The 23,942-nt window shown below is 35.6% G+C and overlaps 1 protein-coding gene across 3 annotated transcripts in view; it reads right to left on the reverse strand.

Annotated features, from left to right (window-relative positions):
* The window catches only part of ZFYVE9 (zinc finger FYVE-type containing 9), a 219,099-nt gene that overhangs the window by 58,118 nt on the left and 137,039 nt on the right, over positions 1-23,942 (reverse strand). For all 3 annotated transcript variants that reach the window (XM_060624561.2, XM_060624560.2, XM_060624559.2), the window contains 3 exons: positions 22,842-22,962; positions 17,113-17,235; positions 15,046-15,201 (listed from right to left, as the gene is read on the reverse strand). In XM_060624561.2, the coding sequence (XP_060480544.1) occupies positions 15,046-15,201; positions 17,113-17,235; positions 22,842-22,962 (400 nt within the window). The remainder of the gene's footprint in view (positions 1-15,045; positions 15,202-17,112; positions 17,236-22,841; positions 22,963-23,942) is intronic.

The following is a 23,942-nucleotide window of genomic DNA, read 5'->3' on the forward strand; positions in this document are numbered from 1 at the left end:
CTTAGGGCTTATTTAAATTCATAGTAGTTTTTTTGTCTACTAAGCACCTTCTAATTCAAACATTTTTTAATGAAACAGTGACAAATCAGCTTTCATTAAGGAGACATTCTCCTCAGTTTAGAATTACAAAAAAGCAAAAAAGCTTCCCAACAGGAGCTGTTCCATAATGGAATAGTAGACATGTTCCCTAGATATGTACAAGCTCCCTCTGATATCTCTGAAAGAAATAACAGCAAATACAGAGATCCTCACCAGAAAACTTAATGCTTCCTTTCCTTGAAAACTACTGTCTACTCATGCAACAGTTCAGTGATGGGTCACAGAATCCTTGAGTGAAGTAGGAAGCTATGTTGACAGCAGGGTCCGCAGGTGAAGGGAACACCTCCCCACAAAACTCACAGAAGCCTTGTGGCTGAGAGCCATGTTCACCTGCACATTATCATCTGCCAAATATATTTAGGGGCAGTACTCTTGCCCGAGGATTAACCAAATCTGGCTGCACGTTTGAGCTGCTGGGCCAGATCTATAAAAACAAAAAAATCCCCGTATCAAGGAAGGAGTATGTACTCTGGAAAAAAAAAAAAATTCACAGATTGTGGAGTCACAGAAATATGGGTTTGAATACTAGTTCAATTACTATTATGTGATTTGGGGGCAAGTTATTTGACTTCTGTGAGCTTCAACGTCTGTGTAAAATGGGGGATTATAAATTTCAGACCTGTTGTGAAGAATAAATGATGGAATATATGTAAAATGCCTAACAGTACATGGTACTGTGTTCTCAAAAAATTATAACTATTATTGTTATAATGCACATATACATATAATGATTAGCCAAACATTACAGAATTTTCTTTGCTTTATCAAAAATTTTAGAATAAGGTTTGTATAAATTTTCATCTTTTAACTTGGAGTAGGGGAAGAATGGGAGATAAAAGAGATGGAAGTTTTTTTTTTCTGCCCACAATGGAGAGTACACAATAGCATTCCTCTAAAGTTCTAATGAGAGTATAATGTTTGTTTCGTAAGACTGCCCTAGTGCATACAACTCAAAGGTGACAACTATGTTGGCTTGGCCCACAAGGCATTCATTCATTATTCCTTTGGCATTTCTTTTTTTTTTTTTTTTTTAATGTTTTTATTTATTTTTGAAGGAGAGAGAGACACAGCACGAGTGGGGGAGGAGCAGAGAGAGAGGGAGACATAGAATTTGAAGCAGGCTCTAAGCTGTTAGCACAGAGCCCAACGTGGGGCTTGAACTCATGAACTGTGAGATCATGACCTGAGCCAAGGTCGGACGCTTAACCGCCTGAGCCACCCAGGCGCCCCAGCATTTCTTTATTAGAGACTGGAATCTATTACTGGTTATTTTTCCACAGATATTTATTCCCTTTTTGCTTCTACGACCTAACAACCTACTCCTCCTCATCCCATATCCCAATCAAATTCAGATTCGTCACTATGCTCCTTTATATTATAAAATATTTGTTATCCTTTAAGCATCTACTTTCTTTAAAAAAAATTTTTTTAACGTAAATCTCTATCAATCCTAATGAGTGATTTAATTTAGACTCTCATTTACCATCTCATCTAAAAACAAGTAGCATTTCACAGGTGTTAATACCGACAAAAAATAAAACACTGGGTATGAGAATTCGACAAAGATAAGCTTTCACTGAAAACTTAATCCGGGGCTCTTGAACTCATAAAGCCTGTTATATGTTTGTTTACACAGGTACTTCTCTATGGGAACATTCAATACAATGAATCCACTGAATTAATTCTATACACCCCAAGACCACTGAAGAATCCATATAAATAAAATAGATACCAATTCATGCTTCTGTGTTTAAATGACCTGGCAAGGATGTCAAAGGTTTTGTACCAATAGTTTACAAGGCAATTTTACATGACCTTAACCAGATAATCATCAGATCAGTGCCACTAGGTTAACAGAGCAGGTATCATTTCCCTGAACTTTGGGATTTTCATTTTACACATGAAGAAACTGAAGCTTAGGAGTGGAAGTGAAGTGACTTGCAATATCATAACTGTCTTTAAAAGTATATAGTAATTTCCAATTTTCCATCTTAATCTGTAATTTAAACTTTGTTTTTCAAAGTGCTTGCAAAGAACTATCTTTAAATTCAATTCAAAAACAACTTAAATATCTATGCAACAACAGCTTCCTTTTGTTTCAAAGCATATTTATCAATCCTCACAACTAACTCAAATGGAGTCTTAAAGAAAGAACTATGAGGAAAAGGAACCCCATCCTTCCCAGCCCCCACCAATTTTAAAAACAAGGGCCTTCCCCTCACACCCCTCTCCCCTCCCTTTTCTTTTTAATCAGGAACCAGCCAACGGCCAGGGCCTCACTGGGGCAGGGACACCCTGGGATGAGTTTCTCTGGGGCTTTATTTTGTTTTGTAGATGGTTTTTTCTCCCACAGTGGGGCTGTGGAGGGGTGGGGGCTTTACAGTCCTGCCCCGTCTCACTGCACTCTCTTCCCAACCCTACCCCTATTTTCGGTGATTTTTGTGTGAGAATATTAATATTAAAAATAAAATCAGAGAGGAGCGCCTGAGTGACTCAGTCGGTTGAGCGTCCAGCTTCAGCTCAGGTCATGATCTCACAGTTTGTGTGTTCAAGCCTGTGTCAGGCTCTGTGCTGACAGCTCGGAGCCTGTAGCCTGCTTGGATTCTGTGTCTCCCTCTCTGCCCCTCCCCCACCTGCAATTGTTTCTCTCTCTCTCAAAAATAAACATTTAAAAAAACTTTTAATAAAAAGATAAAATCAGAGAAAAAAATTCCGAACAAATGCCTCCCTTATTTTAAGAAATATTAATATTCATGAATATTAACATAACTAAACATCAAAAGAATTTAAATAGTCCCTTGGTGTTGTTTGTAATACAGTAAACCAAAATTAAGCATGAGTACTTCATTAAAGGTCATTTCCTCAGTTTAGAGCATCTGTGAGATTTACTATGTAACTTCAAAAAGTTCAAGAGGCAGCTTATTGCTTTTATAAAACATGGGATTTAGAGATATAGCTGAATTCAAACCTGAGTTCAGCCATTTATCATGTATTTGATCTTTGGCAAGTTACTTATGCCCTCAGTGCCTCTCAGTTTCCTCATATGTAAAACTGGGACAAGAACAAGAAGAATCTCACAGAGTTCTAGTTGAGAAGAAATCAAACAGTGCACAGAAAGCAATGAATATACGGCCTAGCATGTAGTAAGTGCTCAATAAATACAAGATATTAGTCTTAAATCACCTCTTCATAAATAATTCCATATTACTTCTCATTGGCTGAAAAATTACTTGCAAAGCAGCAATACCATGGCTCCTCTGCTCATAGAAAGATACAAAATTAATTAACCAAAACGATTCACAAGTAATTGCAAAAAGAGACTAAAAATCTGAACCATGATACAACATTCTTTAACTGGAAAAACAACGCAAAAATATTACTGATGATGAAAACACCAATGAAGTTCTTCCTTCTCTGGAAACACACTTGTTAGGAAACGTTTTTTATTTTTGTTTTTCTTATATTACAGATAAAAAAGTGACTTGCTTTAGAAATACTAAAGATTATAAGCAGTATAATTTTTATGGCCATGAGAAATAACAGCAAGCCACTAAAATCTGAAACAATTACTGGACACTGACTGATCAATCAAGCATTTACCATATAACATGTACTGCTAGAACTGGTCCAAAAAAGAGATACATATAATAAAATATTTTCTAATATGCACAAAAGACTTCCAGTCATTCCACAAACATTTATAGGACACCAATCATGTTTTTATAAATGTTTTATCAATTATTTATATTCTTTGACAGACTATTTAAAAATCTTTTCCCCCCCTCCTCTAATTCACCTATAATTTTTCTTCTAAATACTTGTGGGGATAGAAAATTGGCAAGAGACGGTGGTTTAAAAATATCTAAACACATCTTTTCTAACTTAATAGTAAGTATGCATATATATTCTTAGATTGAGATAAACTTCCACATTAAAAAATAAAAGATCAAACTCCATTGTATTTGAGGCCTATAATTTTATTAGTGACATTACACAATTATTAAAAATAAAATTCATAGATGAATGAAATTTATTAATAACATTCAAATTAATAATATAGTACTTTAAAGTTTACTTTGCCTTTTGATAAACCTATGTAAGAAATTTAAATTAACCAAAAGTTTATCTGGGTTAACTCAGGTGACCACGATTTAAAGATACAAAGTAAGGAAGATTTTAGAAACAGAATAGGTGGCAAGGAGAAATGGCAAAGAGAGTGGCAAAGAGAAAACAAAAAAAAAAAATTTGTTTTTAAAGATATGAAATTTCCCAAGTAATCTGCTTGAGTGACCCATGGTATTTCTTTCTCAAGGACCAGAAACACTGGGCCTCAGAAACACTCTTTGGTTGACCTCAAAAGTATTTTACTCTAGTCTCCAAGTCCCAAAGGGAACAAGAAGTGAGAAATAATAAGCACAGCATTTTTATTAACAGAAGTGTTCTCTGAAGTCTCCTTTCCTCCAGGTACTTTTCCATCAAATGACAAAAAAAGCACCAACGTAGCTAAAGCAAACTAAGGAATAGGAAGAGAAAGGTCAAAGAAATCTTTAGGGATTGATCATATAAGTGACATCATGTCAATTTATTGATTCCTTCAATCCACAGGTTTTGTTTGTTTGTTTGGTTTTAATTAAGCTTATCCAATGTGCCAGACTGTTCTAAAGACTGGTACGCAGAATTGAGCAAGACAGGTAAATCTTGTCCTCATAGAGCTTATTTTCGAAAGGAGGAAGACAAACAACATCAGTTAGTAAAACCAGTGATAAATATTTTGAAGAAAATACAACAAGGCAAGTAATGTAAAAGATGATGAAGGGAGGGAAGAGAATATTTCTTTAGCCAAGAGGTTCAGGGAAAAATCCTTTGAGGCAGAAACATTTGAGAACAGACCCAAATGAAGAGAAGGCACCAACCAGTAAAGATCTGTAAAGAACAACATTCCAGGTCTGGAAACAGTAAGTGCAAAAGCCAAGGTATTAGACTGAGTTTGATGGGTTCAAAGGTCACAAAGGTGATCAATGTAGCTAAAGCAAACTAAGGAGTAGTAAGACACAAGGTCAAAGAAATCTTTAGGAACTAGATCATATAAAATCTTGCAGGCCAAAGGCATTTGGAGTTTATTCTAATTGTAGTGGGAAGCCACTGGAAGGTTTAAGGCAGCTTCAATTGTGCCTTCACACCCATGACTATACTATATAAAAATCCTCTCAATTCTCAAGGATTAGATTTAGGATACCCAAGGAACAGCTGAGAGACGATAAACATATCTGCAAACATAAAATTGCAAATGACTGAAAGGGAACAAAAAGCAATTTTCAAAGGTGAAAATGACTTAACTTACAAGGTTAATATTTACATTCTGTGTTTATAATTTTAATTGTCTTCTTGCTTTGTTCCAAAGTTAAATCTAAATGCTAAAAATTAATAGCAGTGTACGGGGCACCTGGGTGGCTCAGTCGGTTGGGCATCCGACTTTGGCCCAGGTCATGATCTCACAGTTTGTGGGTTCAAGCCCCGCATCGGGCTCTGTGCTGACAGCTCGGAGCCTGGAGCCTGCTTCGGATTCTGTGTCTCCCTCTCTCTCTCTGCCCCTTTCCTACTCACAGTCTCTCTCCTCTCTCAAAAATAAACAAACATTGAAAAAAAATAGCAGTGTAAACCTTAGTATGTCAGTGTAAATATTAATTCATATTAATATATTCTTAATAAGTTTTTTGAAAACAGAATGTGCCCCAGGATCCAGCACAAAAAGCAAAGGAAAATTACCCAAAACAACAGTTCAGAGATATTGAAGACTGAGTTCAGAGGCTCCAACATCAAAAAGGAAGAAGACAATGTTGGGAATGAAACAGAAGTAATATTCAGAGATAATAACCTAGAGTTTTCCAAATTAAAGAAATGTGTTTTCAGATGAAAAGTACACTTTCAGTACTCAGCAGTAAAAATAAAACTAAATCCACATACATGTACACATACAGATCAATAGAATAGAGAAAGAGACCCATATACAGAATATAAACTAATATTCAAAAACAGTATCAAGGTAATTGTCAAAATGATGGTATTTTTAAGTTTATATGTATTTTGAGAGAGAGAGCACAAGCAGGGGGTGGAGGCAAGAGAGAGGACTGCAAGCAGGCTCCTCATTGTCAGCACAGAGCCTGACGCCGTGGCTTAAACCCATGAACCGTGAGATCACGACCTGAGCTGAAATCAGTCGCTTAACCGACTGAACCAACCAGGCGCCCCCGAAAATAGTCTTTTTAACAAATGGTGTTGAACAACTGGATGCCCATAAACAAAAAAAAAAAAACCAAAAAACCCAAAACAATAAAACTTAGAGCCTTACCTCTATAGGAGCCGAGGACAGGCTGCCCTAAGATGGGCCTTTGGCATGAAGATTATCTTAAGTTAACAAGCAATTAAAACCCAGCAGGTTCAGGAATAGCTCTTTACCTCCCCACAACTGCCTACAAAAAAATTAAATACGGGCACCTGGGTCGCTCAGTCAGCTAAGCATCTGACTCTTGATTTCCACTCAGGTCATGATCTGTTTGTGGGTTCCCGCCCTGCCTCGGGCTCAGTGCTGATGGTACAGAGCCTGCTTGGGATTCTGTCTCCCTCTCTCTCTGTCCCTCCTCTGCTTGCTCTCTAGCTCTCTCAAAATAAATAAAAATGAACTTAAAAAAAATTAAATAAAGGACCTGGTCTGGGAAGAGAGCTATCACCATAGATAACTTGATACTCTGAACTAGGTATTGGATGATAGGGAGGAACCTACCAAGGCTTGTTCGATGGAAGTTCTTTATGTCCCATTGTTTCTGAGTGGCGGAGCAAACGTTTGAAACATTTACTCTTTTTCATCTCCCTGTGAATTGCATTCCTTTCCTTTGAAGTTCCAGATCCCTACTACTCCTTTCTCCTTAGTTCAGAATGACATATATACTTCATTTTGCCTATCTTTGCAATTTCCAAGTCTGTGTGGAAATTAAAAATCTAACCAAAGAGGTGAAAAATCTATACACTGAAAACTATAGAAAGCTTAGGAAAGAAATTGAACAAGACATAAAAAAAATGCAAAAACATTCCATGCTCATGGATTGGAAGAACAAATATTGTTGAAATGTTAATACTACCGAAAGCAATCTACATATTCAAAGCAATCCTTATCAAAATAACACCAGCATTCTTCACAGAGCTACAACAAACAATCCTAAAATTTGTGTGGAACCAAAAAAGACCCTGAATAGCCAAAGCAATCCTGAAAAAGAAAACCAAAGCTGGAGGCATCACAATCCTGGACTTTAAGATGTATTACAAAGCTGTAATCATCAAGACAGTATGGTACTGGCACAAAAACAGACACTCAGATTAATGGAACAGAATAGAGAACCCAGAATATGGACCCACAAACGTATGGCCAACTAATCTTTGACAAAGCGGGAAATAATATCCAATGGAATAAAAACAGCCTCTTCAGCAAACAGTGCTGGGAAAATTGGACACTGACACGCAGAAGAATGAACCTGGACCACTTTCTTACACCATACACAAAAATAAACTCAAAATGGATGAAAGAACTAAATGTAAAACAGGAAGCCATCAAAATCATAGAGGAGAAAGCAGGCAAAAATCTCTTTGACCTCGGCCGCAGCAACTTCTTACTCAACACGTCTCCGGAGGCAAGGGAAACAAAAGCAAAAAATGAACTATTGGGACCTCATCAAGATAAAAAGCTTCTGCACAGCAAAGGAAACAATCAGCAAAACTAAATGGTAAACCAATGGAATGGGTGAAGATATTTGCAAATGACATGTCAGATAAAGGGTAAGAATCCAAAATCTATAAAGAACTTATCAAACTCAACACCCAAAAAACAAATAATCCAGTGAAGAAATGGGCAAAAGACATGAATAGACACTTTTCCAAAGAAGACATCCAGATGGCCAACTGACACATGAACAAATGATCAACATTACTCATCATCAGGGAAATGCAAATCAAAACCACAATGAGATACCACCTCACACCTATCAGAATGGCTAACATTAACAACTCAGGCAACAACAGATGTTGGTGAGGATGTGGAGAAAGAGGAACCCTTTTGCACTGCTGGTGGGAATGCAAACTGGTGCAGCCACTCTGGAAAACACTATGGAGGTTCCTCAAAAGATTAAAAATAGAACTACCCTATGGCCCAGCAATTGCACTACTAAGTATTTATCCAAAGGATACAGATGTGCTGTTCAAAGGGGCACATGCATCCTAATGTTTATAGCAGCGCTATTGACAGTAGCCAAAGTATAGAAAGAGCCCAAATGCCCATTGGCTGATGAATGGATAAAGAAGATGTGGCATACAACAGAGTATTACTTAGCAATCAAGAAGAATGCAATCTTGCCATCAGCAACAACGTGGATGGAACTAGAGTGTACTATGCTAAGCGAAATTAGTCAGAGAAAGACAAATATCATAATGACTTCACTCATATGAGGACTTTTAGACACAGAACAGATGAACATAAGGGAAGGGAAGCAAAAATAATATAAAAACAGGGAGGGGGACAAAACATTAGAAACTCTTAAATATAGAGAACAAACTGAGGGTTGCTGGAGGGATTGCAGGTGGGAACATGGGCTAAATGGGCAGGGGCATTAAGGAAGATGAGCACTTGTGATTGAGCACTGGGTGTTATACGTAGGGGATGAATCACTGGGTTCTACTCCTGAAATCATTATTGCACTATGCTAACTATCTTGGATATAAATAAAAATAAATAATAAATTAATTAAAAAAATAAATTTTTAAAAATAAAAACAGCCCAGATAATCTAGAAAAAAAATTAGTGAAATGCAAACCATAATGAATACTATTTTATACTCACCAGATGAGCAAAAATTAAAACTCTGATGATATCAAATGTTGGCAACTCTTATATACTAGGGATGGGGACAGGTAGGCATAATTGGTAAACTACTCTGGGCAACAGTTTAACATCATCTAATAAAGCTGAAGATATCCATACCCTACAAACCAGCAATTCTACTAAGTGTACATGTACAAAAATTTTGGAGAACATGTCTGAATAATAATAAACTGGTGAGAACAGCAAATTATCCATCAGGAGAATAAATTGTGGTAAATTTATATAAGAGGTATAAAACAGTAGCTGCAAATGAAATGAACTAGAACACTAGAGCTATGAACATATGCCAGAAACATATGGTGGAATGAAAAAAGCAACCCACATAAAATATATACAGTGTGATACCATTTGTATAAAGTTTAAAAACATGCAAAACAATGTATTATAATCTTGTGATAAAATTACAGAGAAAAGCATGAAAACTACTAACACAAGACTGATGACAGTGGTTACCTAAAGGTTAGGAAAGTTTAGAGGGAAGATGTAATCAAGATTGGTCACTGATCAATGCTTCAAGGGGTTGGTCATTATTTCCTAAATTGGGTATTTTGTTTATGGGTGTTTATTTTGTTATTTTGCTTTATAACTTCCAAAATTATTTTAAAAATATATTTAAATGCTTTTATATACACCAAATAATTTTTTAAAGGTAAGTAAAAAAGTTCAGAAGAAGAGATTACTTCTATCTGGGAGGATTATTAGGGAAGAGTTCATGAAAAAAAGTCATCTCTGAGTAAGGCTTAAGACAACTGAGGGGCACCTGGGTGGCTCAGTTGGTTAAGCCTCCAACTCTTGATTTCAGCTCAGGTCATGATCTCACAGTTCATGAGTTCAAGCCCTACACTGGGCTCTGCGTTGACAGTGCAGAGCCTGCTTGGTTTTCTTTCTCTCTTCCTCTCTCTCTACCCCTTCCCCACAGAAGCTCCCTCTATCCCAAAATAAATAAACTTATTTTATTCTGAAGGCAATATAAGGCTCATTAAAAGTTTTGAGTAAGAGAGGGAAACAACCAAACATTAACTCTAGAAATAATAATCTGGTAGATACAATTCTCATTTCATTCAAATACATGTTCTGAATGTCTATCTGCAAAAATCAAGTACAAAAGATAGAAGAAGGGTGGGGAGATGGCAAGAAACAATATATAATCTAGAATCTCCCATGGCATTATAATAACCAGAAGGCATGCTTAAAGTCTCAGAATGTTATTACTCACAAAATGTAATTTTCCCTCTCACTTTGGAAAGCATAAGCAACTATGCATGACAAAAAAATTATATGTTAAATAAGAAACACATATATACACATTATTATCAAATATATATAGATTAAAAATACATAGGAAATTGTAAAGAAAGTTCATTCAAGGGCTTCTAAGACTTTTTTTTTATACTTTTTTTAATGTTTACTTTTGAAAGAGGGAGAGAGAGAGAGGGAGAGAAAGTGCAAGTGGGGAAGGGGCAGAGAGAGAGGGAGACACAGAATCTGAAGCAGGCTCCAGGCTCCGAGCTGTCAGCACAGAGCCTGACGTGGGGCTCAAATCCATGAACTGTGAGATTCAGTTGGACACTTAACTGACTAAGCCACCCAGGAGCCCCTGAGCTTTTTTTTTTTCTCTTAAGTTTATTTATCTTAATTTTGAGTGCACGTGAGAGAGTGAGCACGCAGGAAAGGGGCAGAGAGTAAGGAGAGAGACAGAATCCCCAAGCAGGATTTATGCTGTCAGTGCAGAGCCCAATGCAGAACTTGAACCCACAAACCATGAGTTCATGACCTGAGCCGAAATCAAAAATCAGACACTTAACCGACTGAGCCACCCAGGCATCCCAGGCTTCTAAGGCTTTTTGAGTGATTTATGGCAGAGTAACCACCATGCAAGTGATAGAGTATTCAAGGCTTTCACATTCAGGAAATTTAAGACAGAATTTGCCAATTCCATGCAATGTGTTACATTTAGGTGTAAAAGATGTTTGTACTTATTAAAGATGTTTCCACTAATTAAAAGATGTTTCCACTTATTAAAGAAAAATATAGTGAAATTATATATCAAGTTACTACTTTGATTTCTAAAATACAGGATTCTTAAAACTGGTATAACTCAGATGCATACCTGTTTTTTAAAACTGCTATGTACACATAGAGGCAACTGACGTAAAGAACAGTAGTCTGGGAGCCTTAGTCCTAGTTCTGCCACCAACTAAGTCTGTGATTTAGACAAGCCATTAACACCTCTCATTTTCCTCATCTAAAAACGTCTCATTTTCCCTATCTAAAAAATGAAGAGTTTGTACCAGATGATCAAAGATACCTCCTAGTTTTTATGAGCTGCAAAATGATTTCTATTTGAGGATAGACCCTTAAAGATTACTTGTTTATGCCTTTGAAATGTCATTTACTTAGATATATATGTGCATGCCCTCATCCTATATTACAGATAATATTTAAAACAGCTTACATGTGTTATAATCTCACCTTAGACTTTCACTATTATCTTACTGTCAGTTCAAAGTAAGTTTTGTTGTAGAAATTTTGCATTTTAATATGATAGTTCAAAATGGTCTCTACTGATATAGAAGGATACTTCTGGAAAATGAGTAACCACTTATGGTAAACATGTACTTTAATGACTCATGCAATGACCACAGCCTTTCCTTGTTGGTATTCCTCAGAGCTCCATTCTCAGCTCTAGTCTCTTCACACTGGCCTGTCCCATTCACTACCATAGTTTCAATAATCACATAAATACCGAATCTCTCAAATCTGTATTTTAGCCCAGATCTACTTCCTGAGGTCCATCTGTATCCACATATTCATCGTCTATTTACATATCGCCACTGTTGTCAATATTTCAAACTCCACACACTGAACAAAGAACCAATCTCCCACTCCTCTGCCAGATCTGCTCTTCTTCTATTATCTCGATGAATAAGAACACAGTCCACTCAGATGTCCAAGCCAGAAATGTGAAGCCACTGACTTGTCCCCTCTTATCCCCCACATACAGTTAATTACCAAATCCTACTGAAATGACACATCACTGTCTTTTATCTTTCCGATACTCTTTATTCCCACTGCTATTACTAAATTACTTTATTAAACCCTGATAATTTCTTAATTTCTTGCTGGATTCTAACAATAGCTTTTTAAAAAACAACAAAGTGTTGGTGAGGATGTGGAGAAAAGGGACCCTCATGCACCACTGGTGGGAATGTAAATTGGTGTAGCCACTGAGGAAAACAGTATAGAGGCTCCTCAAAAATAAAAAATAGAACTACCAAATGATCCAGCCAATTCCACTCACGGATAGTTATCTGAAAAGAATAAAAATACTAACTCAAAAAGATATCTGCACCCTATATTCATTACAGCAATATTTACAATAGCCAAGACATGAAAACAACGTAAGTGTCCATCAACAGATGAATGAATAAAGAAAATGTGGTGCACATATATAAAATGGAATATTATTCAACCATAAAAAAGAAAATCCTGTTATTTGCAACAACATGGATAGACCCTGATAGCATTATTTCAAGTAAACTAAGCCAGACAAAGATAAATAAATAACATATGATCTCACTTATACGTGGAATCTAAAACAAGCAAACAAACAAAAACCCCGTAGTACTCATAGATTTAGAGAACAGATGGGTGGGTGAAGGATGGGGGTTGAGAGGGTGGGTAAAACCAGTGAAAGTGGTCAAAAGGTACAAAATTCCAGTTATGAATTAGTACTGAGGATGTATGTAGAGCATGGGAACTATAATAATATTATATTGCATTGTATATTTGAAAGCTGCTAAGAGGGTAGATCTGAAAAGTTTTCATTGGTAAGAAAAAAATTGTAACTGTATGAAAATGGATGTTAACTAGACTTACCATGGTGATCATTTCACAATAAATACAAATATTGAATCATTATATTTTACATCTGAAACTAATGTTACAGTCAATTATATCTCAACAAAAAACTTTTTAAGTCAATCTTATTGGGGTATACACAATTTCATGCAATAAAACCCAACAATTTTAAGTACATAGTTCAATGAGTTTTGACAAATGTGAACATTCATGAAACTACTATACCTAACACTATATAGTATATAAGTATTTATATAATCCCAGAAAGTTCCTAGGGCCCCTCTGTAGTCAGGGGCAACTCACCCCCAACTCACCCCAGGAAACGTTGATCTAATTTCTATCACCACAGACTCATTTTGCCTGTTCCAGAGAACCATGTGAATGGAATCACGTAATATGTACTTTTTTGTACCTGACTTTTTTGTTCAGCATAATGTCTGTGATATTCATCCATGTTGTATGTATCAGCAGTTTATTTTTTTTATTGTTGAGTTGTAGTCTAGTGTTTAACCATGATAATTTTTTGCTTATTCACTGCTTCTTAGCTCAGTTTACCTGCCACGAGACACATAGACTTTGATCCATTTTCGTATTGCCTCTAAAGTCATCTTTCTAAAATGCAAATCTGCTTCTGTCCCTCATTTTTTTCCAATTGTTCCTCATTGTCTGAAGAATAAAGGATGGACTTCTGAACAAGACCTTCATGAACCTCCCATTCCTTTGTCCCTAATTCCCTCTCAAACCCCCCAACTGCTTGGGCCCCCAATGTCATTTCTCTGTTTATAGTTTTTACATGTGAATACATCCAAACTGAGGAGAAAAGTGACTGTTTCAATTCATTTCTGGAAATAAATTTAGGTCCCAAGTATTACATGGCCTGACAGCTCCACCTGACTTCATATTAATCCCATACATTTTAGGACTGATACTTCATAGGTATGTGGTCAGTTGCCAATGTATTGCCTTGTCCTCATTTAATATTACACCTGAATGATCACAGAGACTAAGACATCAAGGTATAATCTTTTATGCATAAGCTATAATCACACTAAAGATGCCATTATATCCTGCTTTTGTACCTACTTCAAGAGCATTTTTCATGTTGCTACATTCTGTTCATAAATATTACGTTTAATGGCTAAAAAATGCTCTAAAAAAGATGCATACATCTCATCAGTATAACACAGTTAAACCTTTCACCTATAGCTGGGCATTTAGATTACCTCTAAATTTTTGTGTTAAATTTAAGTAATGTTGCAATAAACACCTTCCTTTACAAAGTGTATTTTACATTTTAGGTATTTTTTGGGGGGCATAGAATCCCACAAGGGGAATTACTGCATTCAGAAAGCATGAATAATTTATGGTTTTAATATATTTATAAAACATTATCAAGTAATACATGAAAATAATTTTAACACCTGGTCAACCTCACTCCCCTTTCCAAGGCTTGTTCCTCAGAGACAATCTCTTCTATTCATTTATTGTAGTTCTTATACTCTATTTACCAACTACAGATATTGTTTTCTTATTTCCGGTTATGATAATGAGGTTATAGCTCAACTACAACACTTCTTACTGCCTCTGTTAATTCAGGAGAGGTTAACTTTGTAATGCCAAATGTATACATAAACATATTTCTTCTCTCTCAACTTATAATATCTTTCTATTAGTATTCTTAGTCTTTTCCAATAGCTATGCACATACTTTTACATTATTAGGGCTAACAATATTTATAATTTATTTTGAAACCATAATAAAGTTGTCCATGCTAGTGGCTTTTGAAACTTGAAAATTAAATAAAGAGTATTTACGTTATGATTATATAGGTACTGTTAAGTGAAAAAACAAGTAGTAAGTTATGATTATGCTTCCTTCTACCAGGTACCAATATCATGACCCCTAAACCACTCAAAGGAAAATATTCTTACATCATGGTCAATGGATTCTCATACAACTTTGATTCTGTAAAATAATAATGACTACACCAAGTAAAGCACTAAAATTTATATTTCCTTAAACCTTGGCAAGTTCTAACTTGCTACTGATACCAAAGTCCAATGCCAGGCTTCCAAAATTATGATTGTTATTTTGCATCTGACTCCAAAAATTTTTATCATCTTATAAAGGGTGCAGACTAAGTCATAAAGCGTCCCCACCTGCCAGAGCATCCCGATAAAGCTGCACAAAATGATTGAAGATATCCTTCGGCAAACACTTCTCATCCGGTAGACACTGTAGAAGAATGACTATCTCAGACTGACCCACTGCATGCATTCCCTTGGTTGTGAAACACCAGCACTTCCTGTTCACATCTATAAATGGAATAAATATATAAAAATAAAGACATTCTTCTTAATATTTTCCTTTAAAAATGCAGAGAAACCTGTGCTATAATACAGCAAAGAACAATATAGGTCATACTGAAACTATATAATTCAATTGTGCACTATAAATGCATTGAGCCAAAAAACAACTGTAGAAAATAAAACATACCAATGCCTCTGGCTTTAAGCAAATACTTAGAAAAACAACTGGAAGGGAAGTAAAAGAAAAAAGCAAAAGAAAATGCAATTAAAACTTTTAACTCCTATTACTGGAAGGTGTAATTACTAAAGAAAAACATTTCATTAAAAATAAAATAAATAAAACAAAACTAGGTATCCTAGGCTATAATGATTAAAGAATATATTCCCCCCCCACCTGTATTTTAAAAAAGTCACTCTACCAAGGGAAATAATTACTTATGTAAAACTAGAAACAACAACAATAAAAGCCAAGATTATAGCTTTGGATTCAGCTTGTGGCCTAAAAATATATATACTTTTACATATACTTTTTAAACTTAATCTGTGACTGAAAGATTATAGCTTTTTCTTTTTTTTTTAAGATTTTATTTTTAAGTAATCTCTACACCCAAAGTGCGGCTTGAACTTTATAACCCCGAGATCAAGCATTGCATGCTTACTGACTAAACCAGCCAGTCCTTTTTGGGAGAAAATTCTAGATAAACAGAGACATGATTTTACTTGGTTTCATTCTGTAAAAAGTGGTGAAAGTGGTGAGAGGATGGCTCTTCTGGACTACTTACTTCCACTTCTTTACCTTAAGACTTTGTGGAGAACCAATAGCACAAGCCATATGTAGTTAATGTTCATTCTTTGACACCTTTATTATTTATACTCCAACACAATAGGATCCCCAAAGGAATTGAAATAGGATTCAAATATAATTATAGATATCACAATGTATATCAAAATTAATAGATTCCTTTTTCTCACTTTAGGGAATGTTACTTTATGTATCTAAACAGGAAGCATCCAATCCAACTATATTAAGATGGTGTACACTTCAGGAATTCTGGGTTAGCTATTTTCTAAGTATAAATTATGAACTAGATATGGTCAACTGAAATTTCAAGCAAGTTATTTTAAAATATGATTCTAGAAGGAAAGGAGGCAAGCATTAACAACTGGCCAAACATACAAGGGTACAATTAACAAGTAAACCAGAAACCTGTATTTTATTAATATAGAACCTCAAAGGAAGTAGCATATAGGTGTTTCTGGTGTCTGAGGTCAACTTAAAATAAGTATACAGTGAGAATGAGAGGATAGTTCCCCAGTGCTTCCCTCCTTTCTCCAAAACTCTGCCTATTAACATTCATCCAGGATAAATGCATTCTCTATTTTCCAACACCGTCTTAGAATCAAGATTCTAATTGTCCTCTAACTCATTCTGATGCCCAAGAAACTAGCCCCAAGAACTGAGAGGTTTCTGAATCTTAACTTACAAGGTACTGAAGTTTTACTATGTGTTAGCTAACTAACATTTCTCTCAAATAAGGCTTTGCACACAACTAAGGTGTATGAGATTTAAATCTAGCATGTAAATTGTTTGACCCTCCTGGATAATTTATCCACCTCCTCTACTCTGGTGGGGAGTTGTGACGTAGCACATCCATCTCAGGAAGAACTTAGATCAGTTCAACTTTTGTTTGGCTTTCCTCCATGGAGAATTCATCTATCTCATCTCAAGAGTTTCAGTTAATCCCATAGTTGTCCTCTGGGATATATTATACAAACCAACTTCTTCCGTACCCAGTTTTCAGTAAGCTGTGGATCCATCCATATAAAAATACTCGTGTGTACTGAATTTGAAAGCTTTACTTATTATCTATGAGTCAGTAAAGTATCTCATTTTAATTAAAAAAAATTCTAACTTACAATTTACAATTTTAACCATTGACAACAAATTTGCATTTAAAACAAATACAAGTGGGTCAGGGCCACCATCCTCTAATTGCTGCATTACTGAAATCTGTGATGGTTTCTCTTCCACAGCATAGTCTGTAAGGAAAAAAAAAACAAACAAACAAAACATGTAAAGGATTAGTTAAAGGGACAAACCAAGAAAGAAATCTGATGGAGAAATGGGCTGATTATCCACAGGAAAGAATTAAACATTTGATTTGTAGTTAGGGTGAACATAGGTTTATACCTGCTATCTTAGTGTCATGCTAATAGTGTCCCTTTCATTCTCAAAAGTAACCCAGTCCAGTTTGGATGAGAACATGGTTATCCTATGTATAGGCTTCTCCACAAAATGGTTTATGCCATAGTTTAAAGACAGCCCTTTAATTTAAAAAAATTCTCCAACTATCATAAGAAGAATTTTACATACTACATGTTCTAAGGCCAACATTTAAAATAATCCATGACGGACAGAGGTGTGTAGGAGATGAGCTAGATGGGTGATGGGTATTAAGGAAGGCACTTGTTGTGAGGAGCACTGAGTGTATGTAAGTGATGAATCACTGAGTTCTACTCCTGAAACCAGTATTGTATTGTATGTTAACTAAAATTTAAATAAAAAATAAGATAAAATGAAATAAACCATGATATACACTAAAGTGGTAATAGACGGTAAAATAGTTACCTCTGGATGAAAAGATGTTGAGGGGTTGAGGTAGAGGAGAATCCTTTTTATTCTATATCCTTTAGTACTGTTGAAATTTTTTACCATTAAAAAATTAAACTTTAGGAGCACCTGGGTGGCTCAGTTGGTTAAGTGACTGACTCTTTCTATCGGCTCAGGTGGTGATCTTGCTGTAGTGAGATTGAGCCCCACATCATGTTCTTCACTGAGCATGTAGCCTGCTTGGGATTCTCTCTCTCCCTCTCTTTCTGTCCCTTCCCCCCTCTCAAAATAAATGAATAGACATTAAAAAAATTAAACTTTAAAAATGTACCCAGATAATAAAAGTATCATAAAGTGACTGGTTTCATGACATACTTCCTCTAAGTCAAGAGTTCAGTACATATATCAATCACCAAAATCACCAGTAAATCACACAACATATTCCAAACAAGGACAAGTTAATACTTGAGACCTTGCACAGAACCTTTCCCATTTAATCCCTGAAAGCACAGTGCGTGATATTCAGCCACGCCATTTTGAATGACAGTAGCCTTCCCAGCTTGAAGTCAAAATCATGGATAATAACTATTGTAGAATGTAAAGATACAGAAAAGGAATTGAAAACCTGTAAGTTGCATGTTGTTTGATTAGTCATATAAAATGCATCATTATACTCAAACTTTCACTCTTCGCAGATGACATGATACCCTATGACATGATACTTCCATGATACCCTATGGAAAACCCAAAAGACTCCACCAAAAAACTGCCAGAACTGATCCATGAAATCAGCAAAGTTGCAGGAAATAAAATCAATGCACAGAAATCGGTTGCATTCCTATACATGAACAAGGAAGCAACAGAAATAGAAATCAAGGAATCGATACCATTTACAATTGCACCAAAACCCATAAAATACCTAGGAATAAATCTAAACAAAGAGGTGACAAATCTATACACTGAAAACTATAGAAAGCTTAGGAAAGAAATTGAACAAGACATTAAATATGGAAAAATATTCCATGCTCATGGACAGGAAGAAAAAATATTGTCAAAATGTCAATACTACCCAAAGCAATCTACATATTCAACACAATCACTATCAAAACAACACCAGCATTCTTCACAGAGCTAGAAAAAACAATCCTAAAATTTGCATGGAAACAGAAAAGACCCCAAGTAGCCAAAGCAATCTTGAAAAAGAAATCCAAAGCAGGAAGCATCACAATCCCAGACTTCAAGCTATATTACAAAGCTGTAATCATCAAGACAGTATGGTACTGCCACAAAAACAGACACTGAGATCAATGGAACAGAATAGAGAACCCAGAATATGGACCCACAAAACGTATGGCCAACTAATCTTTGACAAAGCAGGAAAGAACATCTAATGGAATAAAGGTAGTCTCTTCAGCAAGTGGTGCTGGGAAAACTGGACAGCGACATGCAGAAAAACGAACCTGGACCGCTTTCTTACACCATACACAAAAATAAACTCAAAATGAATGAAAGACCTAAATGTAAGACAGGAAGCCATCAAAATCCTCCAGGAGAAAGCAGGAAAAAAACCTCTCTGATCTTGGCTGCAGCAACTTCTTACTCAACATGTCTCCAGAGGTAAGGGAAACAAAAGCAAAAATGAACTATTGGGACCTCATCAAAATAAAAGCTTCTGCACAGTGAAGGAAATAATCAGCAAAACTAAAAGGCAACTGACCGAATGGGAGAAGATATTTGCAAATGACATATCAGATAAAGGGTTATAATCCAAAATCTATAAAGAACTTATCAAACTCAACACCCAAAAAACAAATAATCCAGCGAAGAAATGGGCAAAAGACATGAACAGATACTTCTCCAAAGAAGATATCCAGATGGACAACCGACACATGAGAAAATGCTCAACATCACTCATCATCAGAGAAACACAAATCAAAACCACAATGAGATACCACCTCACACCTATCAGAATGGCTAACATTAACAACTCAGGCAACAACAGATGTTGGCAAGGATGCGGAGAAAGAGTATCTCTTTTGCACTGCTGGTGGGAATGCAAGCTGGTGCAGCCACTCTGGAAAAACAGTATGGAGGTTCCTTAAAAAACTAAAAATAGAACTACCCTATGACCCAGCAATTGCACTAAGTATTTATCCAAGGGATACAGGTATGCTGTTTCAAACGGGCACATGCACCCCAATGTTTATAGCAGCACTATCAACAATAGCCAAAGTATGGAAAGAGCCTAAATGTCTATCGGTGGATGAATGGATAAAGAAGATGTGGTGTGTGTATACACACACACACACACACACACAATGGAGTATTACTTGAAAATCAAAAAGAATGAAATCTTGCCATTTGCAGCTGTGTGGACGGAACTAGAGGGTATTATGCCAAGCGAAATTAGAGAAAGACAAATATCATATGACTTCACTCATATGAGGACTTTAAGAAACAGAACAGATGAACATAAGGGAATGGAAGCAAAAATAATATAAAAACAGGGAGGGGGACAAAACATAAGAGACTCTTAAATATAGAGAACAAACAGAGGGTTACTGGAGGGGTTGTGGGAGGGGGGATGGGCTAAATGGGTAAGGGGCATTAAGGAATCTACTCCTGAAATCATTGTTGCCCTATATGCTAACTAATTCAGAAGTAAATTTTAAAAAATGCATCATTATAGACAGGGAGAACAGATACCATTTCCTACTGACGAAAAGAAACGAAAAAACTATTTTTTGGATGTAAGGGGAAATGTCTACTCTGCCAATGAAAATATTTATTGAAAAGAGAAATACTAAGTGACTTTTATTTTTTTTTTAATGTTTATTTATTTTTGAGACAGAGAGAGACAGAGTGCGAGTGGGTGAGGGGCAGAGAGAGAGGGAGACACAGAATCCCAAACAGGCTCCAGGCTCTGAGCTGTCAGCACAGAGCCCGATGCAGGGCTCGAACCCACGAACCGCTAGATCATGACCTGAGCCGAAGTCGGACGCTTAACTGACTGAGCCACCCAGGCACCCCTAAGTGACTTTTAAAAAGAAGAAGATATTTGTACAAAGTTATTCTACTGGAATACAAAATTGCAAAATTCTGGTGAAGAGACAGTAATAACTAGTTGTTTCTTAGTAGGAGAGGTTTTGATAATTAGACTTAATGAAAATGGAACCTTGTACTCTTATTTAACAATAGAGTAGGCCAATTTAACTTATAAATCTAAGACTTACCAAAATAACCAAAATTTGAAACTTAAGTCATAATTTTACTAACAAAAGACTATTTTTAGAGGGTTGTAGTAAAGTAGCAAAGGCACCATATAATCAAAAGATGCTTAACTTTATATGAAAATTCATTGTTAAACTATTTGGGACATGGCATAATACCTTCAGCCAACGTTGCTGAGAGCCCACTCTAGGCCCAGCACCATAGTAGGAGAAGACAGAAACGTAAATTAAGACTGAAGGAATGCATGGTCCAAGTGAAAGAATCAGACCTATAAAATATCTAAATTACAATAAGAAAAGTGTTAGTACAGTAAAGGTCTATAAGAATTCAAATGGAGATGAATTAAAAATGCTACTACAGAGGTAGCATAGGTAAGAATTCAGAGAAGGGTTTTTCATTAATCTGGATTCTGAAAAATTGAGGAGTTCTTCAAGGAGTCTCCATTATACAAGGGTATGCTAGGCAGAGAAAAGGAAGATAAGGAAAATATTAATTACATGAGTACTTTGCACCTGGCACTGTTCTTGCTATATAACTTCTAGTATGAAATCTGATTTAATATTCACAACAACTTTTAAGTAGGTGTAGTTACATAATTTTTTTTAAGACTAGGAAAAAGATTCAGAGAGGATAAATGGCCTACCCACTGGATCACAGCTAGCAAATAAGGGTACTAGGATTAGAATTCAGGTTTGTTCAGTTTTGCAGTCCAGTCCATTCTCTCCCGACTATTCCACAGCATATGAAAAAATATGGAAGTGTAGAAAGTAAATATTCAGAAAGAGTAAATAATCTGGAGTATGCATGTAATATGCTGGGGTATTGGCTAGAAACAAAGTTAGAAAGGAAAGTTGAGATAAAAGTTAAAAGGAACATTGTATGCTAAAATAAGTAATTTATACTGAAGGCATTGGGAATCCATTGAATGCTTCTAAGCCAGAGCAATATATGATAATATCTATGTTTAAAAAGATAATTGGCAACAACATGGAAGATAAAATAAAGGAGAGAAAGAATGAAGGCAAGGAGACCAGGTAAAAGACTAGAACAAAAGTGTGGAAAGATTATTGATAAATCATCTCCTAAAAATGTACTAACTAAATGCTGATCTGGATCTATCAACAACACACTTTCACATAAAGATAGGCATTCCTTTGACTGGATAGAAACTTTATTTCTTACCAGAACACTAAAAATGTTTTTTTAACAATAAAATTGCTACTTAAGTTCAGCGGTCTCTGCTTACTTTATGTACATTTCTGAATGCATATTATACTGCAAGACAAAAAGTTACATTAATGTCCTGACTTTATCAGGTGGGCCAATCCTACAACCATAAGCAACTCTTAAGAGTATTATGTGCTTTAAAATATAGAGAAAAAAGTGCCAATGAAGTACATTTGTATAATATATACTTCTAACGAATGAAATGACCCTATAAAAACACAAAATTTACTCTAAAACTATCAGTAACAGCAACAATTATTTTCATGCCACTGAGTAGCTGTTTTCTTTGTTGGAAAAGAAAAAGGTGGTTAAAACTCAAATTCTCTCTTAGAAGATAACATCTGGCATACTTGCCATTACTATGACTGTTTAAATGTTTCCTTTTTTTTGTTTTGTTGTTATTGTTTAGTTTATTTATTTTGAGAGAGAGACAGCATGAGCAAGCACAGCATGGAGCCCAAAGTGCAGCTTGATCTCACAAACTGTGAGATCATGACCTGACCCGAAATCAAGAGTCAAGACACTTAACCGACTGAGCCACCCCACGATCCTTGTTTAAACATGTAAGTCCACATACCTCCTTTTACACCAGTGGAGATGAGAATGGGAGGAAGCCCATCTTCAGGAATTAGGTTCATTGCACTGCCAACAGGACTTCCAACCTGAGTTATACTCCCAGAGAATAGAGAAATATCCGTCTAGGAAAGCAAATCAGCAAAGTGAGCATTACAGACAACACTTTAGCAGAATATAAATGGGATATAAATGGGAATTTAAGTGAAAATTTGCAATCCATACTTTTTGAAAAATAGCACAAATTTCTCATTAACCTGTGGTTTATTTCCCAAAGGACTGGGTTTATACTATGAAAATATTTCCAACTGTATAGTTTCTCTTTCTGGCATCATGAAATCAGAATAAGAAAAGAGGCCTTATAGCCTGGGTTAAAGCTTTCTTTACCCAGGTCTTCTCTGCCATAAAAGAAAATATTTTTTAAAACCACAGTGGCAACAGAAACACAATTTCAATATTATCTCATAATTTCTGAACCTTCAGTGAGTGCATTTGGGTCCACTTAAAGTCTCATTTTCATTGATTTTTAAAAATAGCTTTGAGAAAAGTGGTGATAGTTGTACAGCAATGTGAATGGACTTAATGCCACTGGTTTGTACACTTAAAATGGCAGATTTTACATCATGAATATTTTACCACAATAAAAAAAATTAACAGATAAAATACAGAGATTAAAATAAGTCATTGTTTTCATTTACTATACAATTAAATAAAACTTCAAGTTCATTTTTCTCTTCATTAATATGAAGATCATATTTACTACACTATTTAATAAAGTATAATGTTACAAAAAGACATTTCGGATAGAGTTAAATCCACTTAACAATTTAACAGAACATACTCAAAATCTATTAAAATAATATTCTCCATATTCTATACAACTTAAGCAAAAAGAAACAAAAGCCAAAGACTAGAAATAATCCAAATGTCCATTAACAGGAAAACAGATAAACTGTGGTATATCCATACAATGGAACACTATCCAGCAATAAAAAGATATTAACTTTTGGTGCACACAACATGAATAAATCTCATAGTCATTAGTTTGAGCAGCTAAACACAAAAAAGTTAGAAGCTACGTACAAAACGATATACACTATATGTT

The sequence above is a fragment of the Panthera onca genome, chromosome C1 (genome assembly GCF_046562875.1).
Source record: "Panthera onca isolate mPanOnc1 chromosome C1, mPanOnc1 haplotype 2, whole genome shotgun sequence".
Taxonomy (NCBI): Eukaryota; Metazoa; Chordata; class Mammalia; order Carnivora; family Felidae; genus Panthera; species Panthera onca.